The sequence below is a fragment of the Crinia signifera genome, chromosome 2, assembly GCF_055691185.1.
Source record: "Crinia signifera chromosome 2, ASM5569118v1, whole genome shotgun sequence".
Classification (NCBI taxonomy): Eukaryota; Metazoa; Chordata; class Amphibia; order Anura; family Myobatrachidae; genus Crinia; species Crinia signifera.
In genome coordinates, this window is record NC_139218.1 from 39,547,318 (window position 1) to 39,569,682 (window position 22,365).

Genomic DNA, 22,365 nt, shown 5'->3' on the forward strand with positions numbered 1-22,365 from the left:
TGCACCAAGTTGAAGTTGGTGGAGTAATTGATGGAGGATAAGTGCATGATGACCAATGCAGACCTCTCCATATTCACAATGAGGATAACAGGACCACATCACAGTCATGAGGGGGTCAATTACTAAGATGGGAATTCTAGTGAAGATGGGGTGTTGCCCATACTACTACTTATTTATCTAGCACCTTCTAGAAATAATAAATAGAATCTGATTGGTTTCTATGGGCCAACATCCCATCTTCAATTGAACTCCCATCTTAGTAAATTTACCCCAATCTAAATAGTTCTATTGACCTACAGTCGCAATGAAGGTGCTAAAGAAGCCCTAGGCAGCTCAGTAGTGGAACTTCAACCACATCAACCAGAGGAAACTTCTCCTCCTCTATGGAAATCTTCTGCACTGGGCTATCCCTCAGATTGGAACCGTACTGAAAAAATTTGGGAAAACATACCTTAGCGATGTCGCTAGCAGTAAAGATTTATTTTCAAAGTGATGACATTCAGGGACTGTTGGGGGAGGTTATGGCGACCGTTGCTGTGTGTTTGTAGGGATCTGCGGAGCCGCCGTTTGCATACCTCCCAACATGACCCATTCCAGGAGGGACAAAATGCTCTGCTCCTGGACATACTTGCCAGTTGAAGTTGCAGAGGTGGGACTGCACCACTGTCGCAAATTCAAATAGGGGAGCTACATCTGCCAGTGAGTCCAGACTGTGCTATTTAGGATGGCAGTTGGTGGGGCTCCCCTATTTGAATTTTGGACTGTGCTGCAGCCATGCAATTCTGCAACTGCCACTAGCATAGAAGTCCAGGAATGGAGCATCTTGTCCCTCCTGGAATGGGTCATGTTGGGAGGTATGCGTTTGGGCATCACAGTCCGTTTCAGGCAGCTGCAGCATTAGCCTATTCCCACACATTAGCTGCCCGTGGGATCTAATCTGCGAATGCATTAGCGTACATCTCTGTATCAGGCTCATAGCCCTGAAATAAATTTACTCTTATGATTGTCAAATAAAAACACTTTAAGATATTATTCATTGATCTGTCTGCTTTGACTTTACACAATACAAAGTCAATTGTCAGTGCTGAAATAGGATTATGTGTAGTAAAACCTGCAATTAAGGAACTGTAACCAAACAAGTCTTTATTTATTCCAGACAGGCAGAGCTGGAACAGGATCCACACAAGTCATTTCTGTTAATGCAGTGCAGTTTTGCACAAGCGTCTATTTCAATCACCTCTTTAAAATGCTTCAGAAAAGAGTTGATCTCACAAATCAGTACATTTCTTAATTGGTTTGCATAATGCAAAGCAAGGCTATTAATCCCTGTCCCCGGTGAATGTTTGTGAAATCGATTGCGGTCTGGATGTGTCTCTTTCAAATAATTCTACTTGCAATAATGGACAACAGTGTTACACAAGGTTAAAGTGAAAATCTTTTTCGAAGGTCAAACAGTAAGTTGCTAAAGACCTTTTCCTCTATTACAATCTCATTTAGAAAGTACACATGGTATTTAATGACATAAGACAAACAACAATCTAAAAGACCACTAAACAAAAACACACTTACTGTATGCATACGGTTGTGACTAAATCACCTTCGCCTTAATGACCAGGATGTGACATCAGGTGAGGGCGGGAGTTGTTTTATGCCCTTACAACATTTGTTCTTTTGTGTCTAATCTAGCTTGGTGTAGGTTATTTTTTTTATTGCAGCTGGATTGGACCCTTCGCTCTCCATACTCGGGCATGGTGGCTTGTTTCGCTCGCCACAGGTTACTATTCCCCCCTTCAAGTAGAGGTGGACCCAGTGCTTGATGGGAACAGTCCTTGTGGTGAAGGAAATCTAGCTTCTACCTTATGTTTACTCCCCTCCAACACACAACAGGAGAAACTCATCTACCCGGTCTAACCATGAGGAAGATTATCAACACAAATAATTATTATTTCCACAGTTAATACATTGTGATTTTTACATCAACCAGCTGCAATTCAATTCCCAACTCAATCACCATCGAATGATTTTCCCAGTCTGTGCAAGTGTGCGGAACACTGACCCTTCTATGACTCTGTGACTGACACAAGCGTATTGAGGCTGGAGCTGACATTACATCAGAGGCGTCACTAGGGGGGGTGCGGACCACACCCGGAAGTCACCCTCCAAAGGGGTGACACTAATTGCCTTACTCACTTTCAAATGGAGTTATTAAGGAGTAGGAGAAGCGCAATATGCACTCTCCTCACAGATGGAAGGAACAAGACAGGGCAGCAGGAGCAGCAGAAGAAAAAGCAAAGGCCGGAGCGGTGAGTATTGCTGGAGGCATTCCCATCTTAGTTAATTTACCCCAATGTATTGAAATAATTCCAATGACCCAGAAGTGGCAATGAAAGTGCTAAACTAGCCCTAGGCGGCTCAGTTGTGGAACTTCAACCACATCAACCAGAGGAAACTTCTCCTCCTCTATGGAAATCTTCTGCACTGGGCTATCCCCAATGTGGGCATCACTGATGGTGCTTTCACACACACCAAGCATCTGAAGATAAATGCTTCAGTTGTCTCTGACAGTGCCGCAGTGCAGTCCCATTCATCATGGCATGACAAAACCCTCAGATTGGAAATGTATTGAAAAAATTGGGACAACACATACCTTCCAACATGACCCTCTCCAGGGGGGACACATTGCTCTGTTTCTGGACTTCCCTCTTAATTAGTGATTACCATCACCTGTATTGAAGCACCTTTCTTATCACTCATTCTGTTTCAAACAGGTGATGGCAATCATACATTTAGAGGTAAGTCCAGAAACAGAGCATTGTGTCCCTCCTGAAGGTATGGACAATGTACCTTAGCGATGTCGCTAGCAATGAGGATTTGTTTTTGAACTGGGGATTTCTTTTTGAAGTGATTGACATGCACGGGGGGTGACTGAAATTGCCTTACTCACTTTCGCACAATACCCGCCACACATCGCCAAAACATACAGCCTCTGCCAGCTCAGTCAGTGGTGTAGCGTCTCCCCCGCGGCTGGATTTAGACTTTGAACTGAATTATGAATTCTAAATGCAGTGTCAGCCGGCTGCTAGGCCGTTAGTTTCGATTGACTCACATGCCGGAGCCAACTTTCAAATGGCCCCATGAGTTATCAAGGAGTAGGAGAAGCAAGATCTGCACTCTCCTCACAGACGGAAGGAGCTAGCCAGGGCAACAGGAGCAGCAGAAGGAAAGTAAAGGCCAGAGCCGTGAGTATTGATGGAAGCATTCTGTATTAGGCACTATGGGGGGGATTCTGCATACGGCGCTATGGGGGTATTCTGCATAAGGCACTACAGAGGGCATTCTGCATATAGCACTATGGGGGGCATTCTGCATATGGCACTATGGGTAGCATTCTGTGTATGGCACTACTGGGGACATTCTGTATATAGCACTAGGGGAGCATTATGTATATGGTAATATGGAGCATATTCTGTATATGGCACTAGGGGGGCATTATGTATATGGCACTACTGGGAACATTCTGTATATTGCACTAGGGGGCATTATGTATGTAACAATATGGGGGATATTCTTTATATGGCAGTAGGAGGGTGCATTATATATATGGCACTATTAGGGGCTATTGTGCAAATGGCACTTCTGGGGGCATTCTGTATATGGCACTATGGGGGGCATTCTGCATATAACATTATGAGGTCATTTTGTATATGGCACTATGGGAGGCATTATGTATATGGCACTACAGGGGCATTATGTGTAAGTAGCACGTAAGTAAGTGCCATGGAAGGGGGGAGGGGGACACAAAAGCTATAATTATTTAACTACAATTATAGTATTTTTGGAAAGTTCTGGGAATGCTGGAACCTTTGAGAGAAATTGCAGAAAGCTGCATCTTCTGCCATCCCCTGTAATCCCCTGGCAATGAGCCAGAAACCCCTGGCAATCATCAGGTAATTGTCAGCCTTACTGTTGGTTATAATTTGTAAGTGGCATTATTGTTTGTAGAACATAAAATGGTGTTAGGGGCATAAATGTGTGTGGCATATTGTGTAATGATCATTACAATGCATGGCATAATGTGTAAGGAGCATTATGGTGTGTGGCATCATGTGTAAGGGACATTACAGTGTGGCATAAAGTGTAAGGGACAATACTATAAGGTATCGGCTCATTCCTCACTGGTCATTGACCAGAGCCTCTACAGTTGTAGCTGACAGAGAGAAGATGGGCTCATACCAGGACAGGCAGAGAAAGAGGCTATGTTTGGCGTACCCCAACTGGTCACAAGACGAAACGGTCATCTTAAGGCAGAAGGTGTTTATTCGCCAAATTCTTGAAAATGACTCTTCTCTGTTGCTAGGGGATCAGCATACAAAAGACAGATACAGTACAAATACCAATTTCAGGCCTTCGAGTGGGCCTTTTTATCCCAATTCCATGCCCAATACAGCAAGGGGTAATTCTGCCCTTTCAAAGCTCTTTCCAAGCAATGATTGTAAGTGCATGAGCTGTGCATGAGTTGGGCATGTGAACATTCATCATGGAAAGATGAGGTGTTGGTCAAAATGAGCACCTACATAGCATATTTCCAAAATGGTGGTGAGCCGAGACTATTGGCCACCAGGGAGCCCACCCTTATGGAGCTAAGCTCGGCAGGCACAAGTACAGTGGAAGCAAAGATGCCCAGTAAATGGCGATGATGCTTCGCATATCCGTCTGTTGGACTGTAGTTTTCATTAGCGAAGTTTTTATTAGCGAAACAATCGCCGCCCAGCTGCGAAGCCATGTAATTACATGCTTTGGCACCCTTTTGCCATAGTACACCTTAGTGCGCCATAATGGGACATTTAACATGGCAGGACAACAAAGCCAGGACGGCGGGCCAACACAGATAGATGAGTGTGGATACATCTGGATATCTAATATCACTTTTGTACTGTACTGGCCTACAAAGAGAATATTTTTAGCAATTTACTGTAATCCAGTTTATTACCTTGCTGCTATAGAGATTTATAATTAAAAATGAATATTTTTTTCTGGCATACTGTACTATTTCCGAGCATTCCTGAGAGAGCGACAGTTGGACAATATTGCCATATATTGACGTTATATGACCCTCATGCAGGGACGGACTGGGACCAGAAATCGGCCCTGGCATTTTGAGCACACAGGCCCACCCAAAGCAGGCAGGACATTTGCAGCGAAAAAGGGGGCATGGCCTCAGGGAAATGAGGCGTTGCATCAGACAAAGGAGGCATTACACATTATGGAGCACACCGTAATGCCCATTACAGAATATGACACAATCTTAACGCCCATTACACATTATTATAGGCCATGGCAATTATTACTGCTGGATATACAGTAGATCCCAGTGCTCACCTCTATGTGAAGCTTATGTAGTACAGTAAGTGTTAAAGGATGAAAAGAATATATATAACGGTGTATTGTATTTAAATCAATGACAAATAAACAAAGGAAATTAAATGAAAAAAGTGCTTGTAGAAGCTTTTGTGTGAAATAGGTCTTAACAGGTTGGACCTACACAGTATCACTCTGACAGGCCCATTGGCTAGGGTATGTGGCATACTTGCCTACTTTTGAAAACTAGTTTCAGGGAGATTATAGTTGGTAGTAGAATTTTACACAGCGCCCCATTAAGGGGGCGTGTCATGCTCCTCCCAAAGGGCATGTCTAGTTCCATATATATTTAGAGATTGTGAAAAGAGATTGTGAACATGGCACCTAGAAGCGTGGGTGTGTACTGATACATATGAGAGGAATCTTTTTAAATGACTTATATGCAAATGTAGATGACCCCCAAAGCAGTTAGTAAGAGCTACTATACTTGGTAAAGTGCTGGGAATGGTGCTGATGATTCAATGTAAATGTATCTATCTCTCATTCCTTTTTTCTCAAAAAATTTAACAGTGTAATGTGGGTTAGGTGAAATGAGGGAGATTGCTAGACTAATAAGGGAGAGAGGGAGATTGCTGCTATATCAGGGAGTCTCCTGCAGAATTTCTCTTTCTGGCATTTGCCAGAAGTGCCAGATGGCCAGTCCGGCCCTGCCCTCATGTGAATGCTGGAGCCTGTGGTGTTCCTGATAATGGGCGGTATTCAATGAGCCTGATTCGCCATGTTTTTATGGCAAATTTGTGCTGTTTGGCGAATTTTTGACTAAAACGGTGAATCACCCTATTCAATGACCAGATGGCGAATACATTTGAAGGTTTTTTTCGCCATGATTCACCGAGTAGCAATCGCTATCTTTTTATGGAGAAGTGGAATGTGAACTTTTAAAATAAAGTGTTTTGTTTTTTACATTTGGTGTCAAAAAATCAGGAATTTCATTCTGAGGAGGGGCATGCTACTTTTATTCATGTGCTATAAGCACATGAATATATATTTAATAAAAAAAAAAAATATTATTATTTTTTTTTTTTACACAGCAGCCAGCAGGGGGCGCCGGAGCCGAGCCGCTCATTAGATATTCATATATTCACTGCACCCGATCGTTACATATGCACGATCGGGTGTAGTGAATATACCCGGTCCCCTGCTGGCACCCCCGGGGGGCAGCCTGTGCTGCCTGGCACCCGGGGAGCCCACCTCCCCCCCACATACGCTCTGGGGCAGGCAGAGAGACTTCCATCTCCCTGCCTGCCACCGTCCTCAGGCTCCCTGCGGCGTTCGCCGCAGGAGCTCATATTCGCCGGTCAGGGGCAGCGAGCCCCTGACTCGTTGAATACCGGAGCCGGCGAGGCTCCGGAACGTGGTGAATGTGCAGCGAATCCTAAACAGGATTCGCTGCACCTCGCCGGTATTCACATTGAATACCGCCCAATGCCTTACCTATTTCATTCTGAGGATATTGTGAATCAGTCTATTTTCTGTAGGAACGCAGACCCGGAGAAAGAAACGTCAGCACATGTTGTATATTTCTTTTGCAATAGAGTCATTTGGAAAATCAAATTGGGCATAGCGTGTAAGGCCAGCTAAAGCCTACAAGCAGAACTGATGTTCTACCGTTGATGCGCCAGTCTCTGATTTTATAGTACAAGACTCCCAAAGTAGCCAATAGCTCCACAATTAATACTATGCAGTAAATGCTTCATTAAATTACAAGCTGCATATTTCAGCTCAGTTAATTTTTTCTACAAGATTTAAGAAGCACTTAAAAAAGCCTTTTGTTTTTACATCCATTTGTTCCTTGGGAAGAAGTTGTGTAGGAAGTTACTATTTTGTCAATTGCTTATTGCCTACCAAGCCAACATTAATATTAATGGAGGGCAGCCAGCAAGTGCTTACATCTGGTCTGGAACTTCTGGTTCAGCGAAAGACAGATTTTCAGACAGCATTTTGCTGCATTAACACTTAACAAAGAATTATGCAAAACGAACAGCGTCGTGTGCAGAAATCACTAGGAAAATGGCACTGCTGCTATTGTCATAAACTTTCCACGCAATGGGGAAATCACGGTAGAGTGGAGATGGAACCATATACATGGAGACCTGCACAACCGCAGTAGACTTTGTAGCTGTTCGGTGAAGAGGCCAAGAAATCCCCAGGCGGTGCACCCGAAAGGGGCCATGGCTTCCTGAAATCAACTAGGCCTCAAGGAAACCCTCACTGCCATCCCTAATAGGGGTGACGTGACTTAGTGGGGGAAGTCCTCACTCTGGGGGGCTGGAGGACTGCCTGCGGAGACTCTACAGCAGGGGTGGCCAAACCGGTCCTCGAGATCTACCAACGGTCCACATTTTCCAGATCACTTAGCTGGTGCACAGCTGTAGTCATTACTAACGGTCAAATTTTCAAACATGCTGCATTCATTCCTACTATAGATCCACAGGTTGCCTGGAAAACATGCACCGTTAGTAGATCCTGAGGACAGGTTTGGCCACCCCTGTTCTAAAGTATTTCCGGCTTCTTCTCAGTGATGAGAGCAGGGTGCTGCAGGAGAACGTCACACTGTAGCACTCGGTTCCTGTCTCTGTGGAGGAGTCAGCATCTGATGTCACCTCTTGGAAGGGTGCAGCCCAGGTGCATTCTAGGGATGCAGTCAACATGGTCATTAGGTCAACACAAGCATTATGTTGACATGGAAAAGGTCTTCATGAAAAAGGTCGAGATGAGTTTTTCATGTTTTTTTTTCAAAACAAGGTGTTTTTTTCATACTTTACTATCCAAGTGGGCATGGAGTAAGAATATAATAGAAGCATGACGAGCGAAGTGAGACATGCGAGGTGACGCGGTACACTTATATGGTGTCAGGTCGATTTCTGTCGACTTTGACAATGAAAAAAACATGAAAAACTAATGATGACCTTTTTCATGTCTACCTTTTCTATGTTGACCCAATGCATGTCAACCTACTGTATTTCATGTGTTAACCTAGTGACTGTAGACCTATAGTGGTCAACCTAACGACTTACGACCGAAGTTCTGTCAACTCTATTACCCATACCCATATTCTAAAGGCAGTCACTTGACAACATATTTATAATGTATTTTTTTTTTCATTTTTCAGTCAGAGAGCATTGCTGTTAGATACTGATGCTGATTGCTGTTAGATACCGACGATGATTGCGGTTAGATAATGTAGTTGATTGCTGTTAGATACTGACGCTGATTGCTGTTAGATACTGAAACTGATTGCGGTTTGATACTGAAACTTATTGCTGTTGTATACTGATACTGTTTTCTGTTAGATACTGATTCTGATTGCTGTTATATACTGATACTGTTTTCTGTTAGATACTGATTCTGATTGCTGTTAGATACTGAGGGTGATTTGCTGTTAGACACTAAAGCTGATTGCTGTTGGATACTGAGGGTGATTGCTGTTAGATACTGATTGCTGTTAGATACTGATGATGATTGTGGTTAGATACTGAAGCTTATCACTGTTATGCTGTGTACACACGGGGGCGATGGGGGCTGAAATCGCTGGAAATATGGTCGCCGGCGACCATATTGCCAGTGATTGAGAGTGTGCCCCGGCGACAAATCGCCGGGTGCGCGCTCCCGCTTTCAGCCCCTTTCCAATCGCTGGTCGCAGTAGCTTGCTTGCTCCTGCGACCAGCTAATTACCTCTGCGGCACCACCAGCAGAGGTTCCTTTTCATCAGCGACCATCTCTGGTCGCTGATGAAAAGGAGACACTGGGCAATATATTGCTCAGCAATATATTGCTAGCAATATATTGCTGAGCAATATATCTCCCCCCGTGTGTACGCACCTTAAGATACCGACGCTGATTGCTGTTAGATACTGACGCTGATTGCTGTTAGATACTGAAGCTGATTGCGGTTAGATGTTAGATACTAATGCTGATTGCTGTTAAATACTGAGTCTGATTGCTGTTAGATACTGATGCTGTTAGATACTGATGCTAATTGCTGTTAGATACTGGTGCAATGATGAGGAGCACAGGACAGGTCACATGCTGCAGGGGCTTATTCTGAGCTGGGAGAAAATCAAGAAAGCAACTTTGGGGGTAATTCAGACCTGATCGCTAGGCTGCATATATTCTCGGCCTAGCGAGCAGGTAAATTCCGTCCCGCCGAACGCACCCCACTGCCAGAATGCCCGCGATGAGAGCATGTGTTCGCACAGAAGAGAAATCATTCGAGAGTTACTCACCATAGTAATTGTAGATAAAATTAAGTCTTGTACTTACTTTTATATTGCCTCTTTTTGTGCGAAATCGGGGCAGGTGCTGACGTGATCTGACGCCAGCCGCCCGCCCTGAGCAGGCATGGGCACACCTGTATTTGCAGGGGTACGACCCCACACACCATTTTTTGCGGCCATAAACTGCTGTGCGGACCCCAGCGACCATCCACTGTCCATCATTTTGCAAACACCCTGGCATGTGTAAAAGTCGCCGAAGGCGTTTGCTCCAGGGGTGTGCACATGCGCAGGAGTCACTACTGTATGTGCATGAGCAGAGCTGGTCTGAATCTGCCCCTTTCTACTGTATCTTGAGCAAAGCATGTTGTTTTGCATGCAGGGTAAATACTGGCTGCTTTACTTGTAGCCCACTAATCTTGGATGTATTTATTTTTACACTGCGATTTTTGAATGTGTGCATATCCCTCTTACATATCAATCTCTCTGCTCATGTTGCACCTACAGCTCCTGCAGTACAGCACGGTTTGCGGAAGTGCAAATTGGCGTTCTCACACTCACACTGCACACGCACACGCAGCTGCTGCAGAAGAGGAGCATTTCAGGATCTGGATGAAGATGAACAGCTGTTGAAAGTGAGTCATTAAGAAGTAATTAAGCTAATTGGAAACTTCAAATTGCTTAATTTGCCTAAGGGGGGGTGCCACAGGGTTAAAAATAAAGTTTTTTTTAGTACATCAGACTTGCTCTGGAAAAAAGACTAATGTAGGGTACACATGATCGCGAGCAGATCGTGAGATGATCATACGATGGTCGCACGACCTGCTGGAGCACACGATCCGCATACGATCTGTACCCAATTTTCAAATCCTGACTGCAGCAGGTAGGATCTGCAAAAAGACCAGTAGGGATGCACATCGGATCTGAATCGGATCTAAAACTTGCCCAGTTTACATACAGTCGGTCGATAAATTGGGGGAATTGAGACCAAATTGTTCTGGTGTGTACACTGCAGAGAGTGTGTGCACAGGGCTGCAGAGGGTGTGTGCGCAGGGCTGCAGATGGTGTGTGCGCAGGGCTGCAGGGGGTGTGTGCACAGGGCTGCAGATGGTGTGTGTACAGGGCTGCAGATGGTGTGTGCGCAGGGCTGCAGAGGGTGTGTGCGCAGGGCTGCAGATGGTGTGTACGCAAGGCTGCAGAGGGTGTGTGCGCAGGGCTGCAGAGAGTGTGTGCGCAGGGCTGCAGAGAGTATGTGTGCAGGGCTGCAGAGGGTGTGTGCACAGGGTTGCAGAGGGTTTGTGGGCAGGGCTGCAGAGGGTGTGTGCACGCAGGGCTGCAGAGGGTGTGTGCACAGAGCTGCAGAAAGTGTGTGCACAGGGCTGCAAAAGATGTGTACACTGGGGGTCTGTGCGCAGGGCTGCAGAGGGTGTGTGCACAGGACTACAAAGGATGTGTGTACAGAGCTGTTGAAAGTGTATGCGAAGAGCTACAGAGGGTGTGAGCAGGGCTGCAGAGGGTATGTATGCAGGGCTGCAGAGGGTGTGTGCACAGGGCTGCAGAGAGTATGTGCGCAGGGCTGCAGAGCGTGTGTGCGCAGGGCTGCAGAGAGTGTGTACGCAGGGCTGCAGAGAATGTGTGCGCAGGGCTGCAGAGAATGTGTACGCAGGGCTGTAGAGAATGTGTGCGCAGGGCTGCAGAGGGTGGGTACGCAGGGCTGCAGAGAGTGTGTGCGCATGGCTGCAGGTGAGAGATCTAATAGCAAACATACATCACTTTTCAGTACTGTGCATGAACATCCAGAGACCGCATTCATTTGCACATCCTCCAAACTGAAACCTTGATGGTCCTTCACCCAATGGTAAAAACGATTTGCTTTTGGAGCTGTTTTTGCAGGGTATTGTTGTGGGGGTGGGGAGTTGTGATTAGGGGGGTTAATGTCTATTACTTTCATATAAAGCCTGACTGCATACAGTATTGATAATGTACCCAGCACATGTGCAGTGCGATCATGACACATGTGCATTCAGACGATAATCACTGACTGCATAAATATCGTCATTGCGCACATCCCAGGCCCTAAGATGTGCTAATAAAAGTATCATTCCACCTGTGTACATTTTCATTTGATTTCATGCACATTTGCACCGGACAGTTTTTTTTGTGTGCCTGTGCTTCAGCTGTCATTATTATTATTATTATTATCAACTTGTACCAGTCCACTGCTGGGTGCCAGAGACCCATCTGAAACATGCATTCCCAACTGTATGCCATTTCTATTTGTTTGTGTTTATCTCGTGTGCCTTTTTTCCAACAGGGGAGGAGCTTGGTAAAAAGCAGCTTTCCTCCGCAACCTAGCGTGCTGCTTAGGAGGCATCTCCTCTTTGAGAACAGAGAGTTTATCACTACATCAGGGGAGGCACTGGTCTCTATCTCAGTACTACAGTATCATACAGTACCTCCAAACTTTGGGCAGTGGAGGAGGGACATATGCACACACCCGAAAAATAGGGTGCGCATACACATCTATTCCCCGTTGCTCTGCTCAGCAGAGAAGTGGGTATCAGGGGTGACTGCCACCTGTTTCCCCATGGAACACTGCTGGCCATGGGTTGGGACAGGGGACAGTCCTAAAAAATGTGACTGTCCTACAAAAATTGCAACAGTTGGGAGATATGCAGTATGCCAGTTCTAGAGGACAGGAAAAGAGCAAATGTAGTTCCACTGCACAAAAATGGAAGCAAAGAAGAAGAAGCAAGTAACTACAGACCAGTGAGCCTTAAATCAGTAGTAGGGAAATTAATGGAAACACTATTAAAAGAAAGAAAAGTGCAATATCTTAATTAAACAACTTACAAGGTCCAAAACAGCATGGTTTTACTACAGGGAGATCATGCCAAACAAATCTTATTGACTTTTTTGACTCCGTGACCAAAATAATAGATGAAGGGGAGCTGTAGATGTAGCTTATCTATACTTTAATAAGGCATTTGACACTGTCCCACATCACAGACTGCTAAATAAACTTGAAAGTGTGGGATTGGATTATAAAACAATTAAATGGATAAGCACCTGCTTGCAGGATAGGAAACAGACAGTTGTAGTAAATGGAGTGCATTCTATGGAGGGAAATGTTACCAGTGGAATATCCCAGGGACTGTACTTGGACCAGTGCTCTTTAATATCTTTGTTAGTGACATTGCAAATGACACATTGATATGCAACAGAGTACAGTAGACACACCAGGAGAGGTATATCAAATGACTGATGATCTAGGTAAACTTGAGAATTCGTCAAGATCATGGCAACTATAGTTTAATGCTTAAAAATGCAAAATTATGCACTTGGGACTCAAAAACCCAAAAGCTCAATATAGTATCAAGGGTACTATAATGGAAACTGCTGAGGAAGAAAGGAGTCTAGGAGTCACTATTTCAGGTGACTTAAAGGTAGGAAAGCAATGTAGCAAAGCAATGAGGAAGGCTAGTTAGCTTGGTTGCATAGGTAGAGGAATCAGTAGCAGAAAAAAAGAAGTAATAATGCCACTTTATAGGTCATTGGTACGGCCTCATCTGGAATACTGTGTCAGTTCTGGAGACCATATCTTCCGAAGGATATAAATACATTTATCGCGCCCTCCGAGGGCGATTTATCGCGCCCTCCGAGGGCGGGCATAACCACTGCTGTGGGGGGGGGGGGGGGGGTGTTGCGGGCAGACCCGCTGCTCTGGGGGTGGGGGGGATGCCGGCAGACCCGCTGATGCAGCGAGGGGGGTGGGGTGCGGACAGACCTGCTGCCCCGGGGGCAGACCCTCCGCTCACCTAAACCAGTTGGGTTTGGTGTATAATGGTGGATGGTGGGCGTGTGCTGTAGCCCTGACTGTGGGCGGGGGGGCAATGTTTTCAAAGGGGGTGGTGGTGCGCATAACGCTGGTCTATCCCTGGGGGGGGGGGGTTTGTGGGCGGGGGGGTGTTCTAAGGCAGAAACTTTGTGTGTATAACGCTGTTATACACACAGGGGTTGAGTGACGGATCTGGCTAAATATATAAGAGATTAGAGACTGTACAAAGAAGGGCAACTAAAATGGTGCATGGCCTATATCACAAAACTTACCTGGAAAGACTAAAAGATCTTAACACATATAGGGGTTTATTCTAGTTCATTCTTTCTGACAAAATCCTTCTTAGATGGACAAAACCATGTGCACTACAGGGGGGCAGATGTAACATGTGCAGATAGAATTAGATTTGGGTGAGTTATTTTGTTTCTGTGCAGGGAAAATACTGACTGCTTTATTTTACACTGCAATATAGATCTCACTTTAAAGAAAAACACCACCCAAGTCTAATTCTCTCTGCACAAGTTACATCTACGCCACCCGCAGTGCACATGGTTTTGTCAATCTAAGAAGGATTTTGTCAGAAAGAATGAACTAGAATAACCCCCATAGTTTGGAGCAGAGAAGGGAAAGGGGGGACATTATAGAAATATTCAAATATATGAAGGGTTTTAACATAGTACAGGAGGGACATTTTCTTCAAAGGAAAAGAAGTAGGGAGGGAGGTAGGTTCAGGGGAAATGTTAGAAAAAAATACTTCATAGAAAGGGTAGTGGATAAGTGGAATAGCCTCCCATTATAGGTGGTAAAGGCTAAGACAGCAGAACAATTTAAACATGCTTGGGCTAGGCATATGAATGTCCTTACAAATAAATAAGGATCAAAAAGGGTTGAGATTACCTGAAGGATAAAAAAGGGGCAGACTAGATGGGCCAAATGGTTCTTATCTGCTGTCAAATTATATGTTTCTATGTAACGGCCCAGTTCCCCTCTATTTATTTAATTATTATTAATGGGCTGTGGCTGAGGTAGCACTGATTATTTTCCTGCCACTATACTTAATTGTTCAATCCAGTGTTAATTTCTTCAATGAAAATGTAGACAAACTATTCGTCGACGAAGGTTTTTTCTGTGACTAAAATGTAATAATAACGAAAATAGGATATTTTTAATAACAAAAATGTTGACTAAATATTTGTTCATGTTGTCATGACGAAAACTGACTAGATGAAAATGCTGTACAGGTTGAGTATCCTGTATCCAAATATCCAAAAAACAAAATATAAAAAAAAACGTGGCGGGCTTCAGGATCCTCTTCTGTGGCATCTCCAGTCCCAGGGGTGCATTGCGCGAGTGCGTGGCAGTGATGTCACTGGCGCGCCTGCAAACTCGCGCAATGCACCCCTAGGACCACTGAAGAAGATCCTGAAGTCCACCGTGGATGCCGGGGGAACAGGTAAGTATGTTAAAAAAAAATATCTAAAAAAAATGGAAAAATCACCACATTTTCCGAGTGATTGATTCTTTTGGATTATTTCATTAATAATACTGTATTTTATATAGTTTTATCCATCCTCCCTGGCCCTAGATTTACGTACTGTGCAACAACTCTTTGTCATGTGTATTATAATAATGTCTCCTTACAGCATCATTTTATTTTGCAGTAGGCTGGTACAGGTTGAGTGTCCCTTATCCAAATATCCGTTATCCAAATTATTCTGAAAACCATAGTCTCCAAAATGTACTTTTTTCTCCTCTCTCTTCTAGAAACCTACCGGGGACATGTAACTGGCACTACTGGGGAAATGATATGTAACTGGCAGTAAATATGTGTAAGAAAATGATTGCTTGGCATTCAAATTCAGTGCCTGAGATAGTACACACACTTTGTTTTATGTTTTAAAACCTTGTTTAATGCACAAATAAAATATATTTGTGTGCACAGTATTTCATGTGTTTGATGTGCTTCTACGACACAAATTCAAGATACCTCAAGATACCTCATTGAAATATAAAAATAATCAAAAATCTGGAATAATCCATTTCCCAAAATGCTGGTCCCGAGCATTTTGGATAACGGACACTCAACCTTTTCTGTACTACTACTAATACTATTACTACTATTTACAGTGGCGTAACTATAAATTTTGCCCCCCCCCAGCCAAAAAGTTTGTGGCTCCCCCCCCCCCCTCCAGGCTCCTCTCCAGCATGTTTCCCCAGCGTGTGACTTGATGACGTTACGACGTTACACGCATAACAGGGAAGCTGAAGCAGGAGAGAGGAAGAGAGACCAGCATACACTGCTGCTTCCCTTGGCTCCGATGCATCCCAGGCCGCCCTAGCGCGCCCATCCGCCCGCCCATCCTGTACACAGTAGCCAATAGCCGGCTCTGTGTACAGTCAATTGAATCAGTGGGGGAATTTGACATCTCTGCCATGGCCCCACCCGCGCTGCGGCTGACTCGCCTCCAGTGCTCAGTCAGTGGGCAGCGGCAGGCAGCAGCATGTCAGTGTGTAGAGTAGGTGCCGGCGCCCACACAGACCCTGCTGCTGCTTGCTCCCCTAAGCGGCTGCTGGGGCTGCCTTACAGTAGTTACGCCACTGACTACTTATTTGTAATGGTATACTAAATATTCAAGGTAATGATAGAGAAATGATATTCAGCAAAATCCATTACAGTATCAATAAATTGCAAAGCTATGACTAAATCATTGTCTAAAATTAGACGAAAATGAGTCAACTACAATGACTAAAATGAAATGAAAAGATTTGATTAAAATGTTATATTTAATGCCGTCAAATTCTAGGAATATGACTAAGACTAAAACTAAATTGAAAATTACTGACGAAATTAACATTGGTTCAATCACAAATTGATCTGAGATTTAGCTGTTATTAATATTTTTATGGCAATCAAAGGTGGCTTTATTCCTATAGTTCAGTAAAGGCATTGGGGAATAATGAAACCTCCAGGTCAGGTGACACCCGGTGCGCCCTCTGAATCCCACTCACGCACCTCCAGCAATTAGTCGAAAAGGGAGATGGTCTATATTAAAAGGGCATTTCCTCACAGGGAATCCCATTGTAATTGCTCTAGGGGGGCAACCCAGCATCACTAGAGATGGATGCTAGAGCCTGTACCGTCAGCTCCTCCTCTATGATAGGAGCCAGGTGCTGCAGGAGAACTGTCACACTGCAGCACCCAGCTCCTGTCACTGTGGAGTAGCAAGCATTTTGGTGTCATCCCCTCTGACATCTTGGTGTAGCCTATACCCCACTTCTGACGCCAATGCTCTGGGTGACTTATAATGCTGGTTCTATAAGAATGTACTTTGGGTTAATCCCTACCCAGTCTTATAGTGTACAGTATAATAGAACTATTTTTTTATTGTTGCCTGTAAATATTGCTTTTGTATTGTTCCTAACATTCTGTAACGCAGACAAAATGTAAAATAAAATGTGCCGGGGTAAGTCGCATGTGTTCCTTTAAATTTATGACTCTGCAGTGAATGTATATTTGCGCTTTTATGCTCTTGATACATTTTGATTGTTTGAGCCCTTTGGGAGACTGCTCAGCGTCTTCCTTTTATACACATTTCCAATTTTTATCATCAGCATCTTATCTTTTTAGTAGCATTGCTTCCTAGACTGTGGCTCCAAGACTTGTGGGAACGGACATATGGAATTGTTTACGAAGGGTTTTTATTTCACCACTATACTTGGATAGATGCCCAGAAATATCAGCCCGGCGCTACATTGTCATGCAGGCTCCATGTCAAGATAATATATATCTGCTGGATTTTAATGAAGAGAAATGAAACCAAAACTCAGCTCTTTTGTTACTTTAAAATGAATAACTACCTTTTATTTTACACTTCCACAGTGAAGTTTTCTTACAGCTATTGCTACAGTACAGTACATTGCAAAAGTTGCAGTGCAGGGGAAAAAGTGCGCTGACAAAGGAAATGATAAATGCTGTAGAGAAGTCATAGCGGTTGATTGCAATATTTCATGCAGTGAAATATTCAGAAGGGAGGGAGGGTGGGGGGAGGAGAAGGCGTGTGAAGGGAAGGAGAGGGTGGGGGAGGAGAAGGTGTGTAGGGAAGAGAGAGTGGGGGTGCCAAAGAGTTAAATCCACATATTACAGATGGAGTGTCTCTCGTTTAGCGGGGGTCTGACAGACGGATCAACAACCGCCAGCCACCGGAAGGGGATGCACGCACACGAGATGCTCGCACATCCTCTTCCGATGGAGCTCCCTGACAGTCCCCGCTGTCTCCCCGTCACTGTCCACGGCTCCCCCCCCCAACCCTGCCTGTCTCCCTGAAGCGAAGACGGGCAGGGTTCCCGTCCACATGCAGGGCCTATGGAGGATGACGCTTATGATGCACGGAACCACACATCACGAGCAACATCTTGCGTACACAATAGATGATATTTCGATTTTGTTGTTCCAACCCAACAGAATCAGTAAAATCCTTAACAATATTGTCTAGTGTGTATCCAGCATAACAGTTCACGACAAAAGGAAGATGCATCTAACCATGGAGACTTAATTTGGAAAAAGATAAAGTTCTAACTAACTATATATACTCTATCTAGCATACCTCCCAATATTTAATACATCTCCCCCCCCCCCCCATCACTGCAATTATGCACACACACACACACACACACACACACACAAATACTGTACACACACATTTTATGATTTGTCTTGTCTGCATTCATGGAGGTCTGAGCTACTGTATGTACCTAATTCCCAATATACAGGACAAAGGACTTAAAGCATTTAGTTATCAGCCGGAATTTTTTTTTTATTTTACTACCATATATCACTACAAATAAACTCCGGCAATAAATTTTGTACAATCTGGAAAGTAATAAGCCTCCTGGGGTAGTGTTCAGTGGCAACTACTGTATGATATATACATGATTATAAGGACAAATTATATGAGCAGCAATAATTTACTATTAATATGATCATTAACAGCTCTTAGAAGTACAATACATCAGTATTAATTGGGGACAGATGATGATTTTAGTAGGCAGTTCAAGTCATTATCCATATTTTAGTACTTCATGAATACCTGAATAGTTTTAATGAAGTGATTATTTTCTTCTCACTCTGCAATGATCCTGGTGATTCTCCTTCTCTATAGATTACAGAGAGGACGGACTAGAGCGCATATGATAAGACAATCGCCTTTAAGTTATGGCGTTAATTAACAACAAATATGCCTTGTTTTCATTTGTACTGTTTGATTTTCTGTGATATAATAATTACTTTATGTTGGTATTGCCTGGCTGCCATCGTTATACTCGGTAACGAGAAATAATGAGTTATTTGGGCTTTTGCTGTTGTTCTTTGTACTAGGCGCTATTTGAACATTTAAGCAGTTAAACACAATGATACAATTCAATGTAATTGATTAATATGTGTTCTGTAATTATATGATATGAAAGCTCTATTTGCTTAGGCATAGAATCACAATTGCGTTTCCATTACGCGGAGGTAGAGTAGGGCCTAGTACACAGTCTGTGTCTTTGGCATTGTTTTGTCATAGATCAATGCCTTCCAGATGGACAGAGATGGAAGGGACCCCAGATACCAGGCTTTGTGCATCCACAAGCAGCGGGTTTTCGCATTCATAGTCCGCACCTCCAGGCTCAGTTCTTGGGTTCTCCATACACTCTCCTGACCTGTGCAGGTCAGGAGAGGCAGGTACTGTGTGTTCTGGGCACACAACAGTGGAGATGTGTGATCAGTGGTGTAACAATGGCACTGCAGTCCATGCGGTGGCTTAGGGGAACCGGCGATGGTTTCTACAGATTCCAATGGGTCTGGCCATCCGTATGGAATCTTCTGAAAATATCCCTCCAAAAATGGCCACCCCCTTAGAGGTCCTGCTTGACAGATGGATAGATGTTGGATGTCCTACTGTGTGGCGTATATCACTACCAGAAAGTTATAGATTCTTGGCAGCAATTTATATATATTTATTTATTTACAGTTTCTTATATAGCGCAGCAGATTCCGTTGCGCTTTACTATTGTATACAGTGATAGAACAAACTGGGTAACAAGAGACAGACTTGGGGGTAAGAGGGCCCTGCTGCAAGCTTACACTCTATAGGGACCCCCTTGCAATAAGCATCTAAATCCCTGGAAACAAGCATGTAACCCTCTGGCAATGGGCATGTAACTTCCTGGCAACGAGCATGAAACCCCTGGCTACGAGCATGTAATCATTGGCAATGAGCATGAAACCCCTAGCAACGAGCATGTAACCCCTGGCAATGAGCATGTAACTCCTGGCAACGAGCATGTAACCCCCGGCAATGATCATGAAACCCCTGGCAATGAGCATGAAACCCCTGGCACTGAGCATTTAGGTAAAAAAATATATAATAAATGTATGGGGTTGGGGCATACCAAAATTATTTTGGCAGGGGGCAGGAAATTTCTAGTTACGCCACTGTGTGTGATTCATTCATTGCCCCTTCCATAGTGATGCAACTGCCTGTCACTGAAACACAATGTGGTTTGTCCTTTTGTGATGCCTAACAATTTAGACTTCATACATATATATGGGAACTTCATCATTATGGCGCAGATTGGAGGCTGGGAGATCTCTTTTGCACACAAAGGCCTTTATTCAGATCTGATCACAGTACAAATTTGTTTGGAAAATGGGCAAAACCATGTGCACTGCAGGTGGGGCAGATGTAACATGTGCAGAGAGAGTTAGAATTGTGTGAGTTATTTTGTTTCTGTGCAGTGTAAATACTGGCTGTATTATTTTTACACTGCAATTTAGATTTCAGTTTCAACACACCCCACCCAAATTTAACTCTCTCTGTACATGTTACATCTGCCCCACCTGCAGTGCATATGGTTTTGCCCATTTTCCAAACAAATTTGTACTGCAATCAGATCTGAGTAAGGGCCATAGTGCTGATGCCCTATCACTGTAGTGTGAGCCCCGGGCACAAGGCCGCATTGCCAGTTACTGTGATTGCCATCAGTCAACATAACATCCGGCGTGTGTCACCAGGATACAGGCATGTGTAACAGTCTTCCCTTATGCAAGCACCCTGCATGATGAGAAAGGCTCTCCAAACAGCAGAAACAAGAGGATAGGCCCTCATGGTCATGAGGCCAGGCCCCCTTCCACACTGGATGACACACGTAAAAACCGCCACTGGTCCTGTATATTGTCATTTGCAAGAATGTTCATTTATGAGTCTTGGAATAAATCATGTTTTTTTTATATCCAGGCTGAAAAAACTTTTTATGTCAACTTGGAAACTGTGGCTCATTAATAAACAAGTTTAGTACTTTGCACAAATTGGACCTTATTTACAATGCAAAAATCCTACTATCAATAAAATTGATGAAAAACAGCACTGTCCACTGCCCAGATGATCAACACCTTATGTTATTGGAAGTTTTGAGAAAACTCTAATGCCTCACTAACCGCAATGTATAACAAAACTTTTCAAGGAGCAAATCTCCTTATGGACAGAACCTTGGCAGAACTAATTATTACAGAAGACAGATGAAACCTAACTTTATGTCCAAACAACAGATCGATATCACTGCTTGATCTAAAAATGTATGCAAAAATTCTAGTTCAATGGAGAAACGCGTCACGTGAGCTAGCCTGCCAGCCTCCACACTGCTGTCCTCCTGCCGCTTCACCTGTGTCTGGTTCTATGCCCTTGTGCGGCTGCTACTAACAACTCTGCATATACCCAGCACATGTTGTGTCTCACAGTGTCCCAGGTGCCTCACTCCAGCCGCCAGAAGGATATTCCATCAATATCCCACTACACAAAGTGCGGGTACACTGTCCGGCCATCTTAGTTACTACCTGGAGGGCCGGTCCCTCCTAGTGCTCAGGACCCAGACCCCAAGCCAACAGATCCGTGGGTGCGCTTTTACATTAGCGCCCGGCTGCTGCCTTACAAACTTCCACAGTAACTCAAAAAGTGATAAAGTGAAGATTGATAAACAACCAGCCAATCAGCTCCTATCGTTTTTCAAACCCAGCCTGTAACATGGCAGGTAGGAGCTGATTGTCTGGCTGTTTATCACTTTCCATTTTATCACTTTTTGAAGCTTGATATATCTGGCTCTGAATCTGTAAACTGTTGGACGGTTTCTCCTACCCCCAGGAAGTTACAGTACTATCTAACATACTAAGGGCGGTTTCACACACTCCGGCTCCTGCCGGACGGCAAAATCCCGCACGGCCAGGAAGCCGTGCCATGCACAGTAGTTGTGAATGGACACTATTGTGTCCATTCATGTGGGATGGCCACGGCCCGGCCGTCTGTTTGTGGGCGGATCCCGCCACTGGAAGGGACAGCTGCCGGGCTGTGGCCATCCCCTCCATTCTAAACTCATGTGTGCAGCACGGCTTCCTGGCCCTGTGACTTTTGATTACATCTAATCAGACCGGTGTTGCGTATATATATTTACTATTCAGTTGGAATGCTGGCTTTTTATCATTTGATCTTTCTGAGGACATTGTTAGCTTACTATATAATTATTTTTATTATTGATTGTGTTTTTGTGTTTGAAGTATACAACTTGCTTATGTATCTTTATGTTATCTCAATCTTAATCTGACTGAGTGTTGCATCCCTTCTTGGCAAACATGAAGTGTATTCAACTGTTAGTACAGATTGAGTCTCTTATCCGTGTATTCCAAAAACTATAATATTCCAAAACTGTGGTTTTTCTGAATATTTTTTTCCCCTCCCCTTTTTCATACTTACCTCATCCCCCGCTGTCCACAGAGGCCATCAGAAACCTCTTAAGTGGCATCCCCGGTTCCAAGGATGCAGCTGAAGAGGATTCCGAAGGCTACTGCTGACGCCAGGGGACATC

At 44.1% G+C, this 22,365-nt stretch overlaps 1 protein-coding gene across 2 annotated transcripts in view; it reads left to right on the forward strand.

The window, feature by feature from the left end:
• Positions 1-15,447, forward strand: part of LOC146058714 (uncharacterized) — a 42,472-nt gene extending 27,025 nt beyond the window's left edge. For both annotated transcript variants that reach the window (XR_014469913.1, XM_083170964.1), the window contains 2 exons: positions 10,140-10,267; positions 15,235-15,447. Coding sequence is in view for 1 of the 2 variants with exons in the window: in XM_083170964.1 (XP_083027090.1) it covers positions 10,140-10,267; positions 15,235-15,255 (149 nt within the window). In the remaining variant the exon portion in view is untranslated. The remainder of the gene's footprint in view (positions 1-10,139; positions 10,268-15,234) is intronic.
• Positions 15,448-22,365: the final 6,918 nt, after the last annotated feature.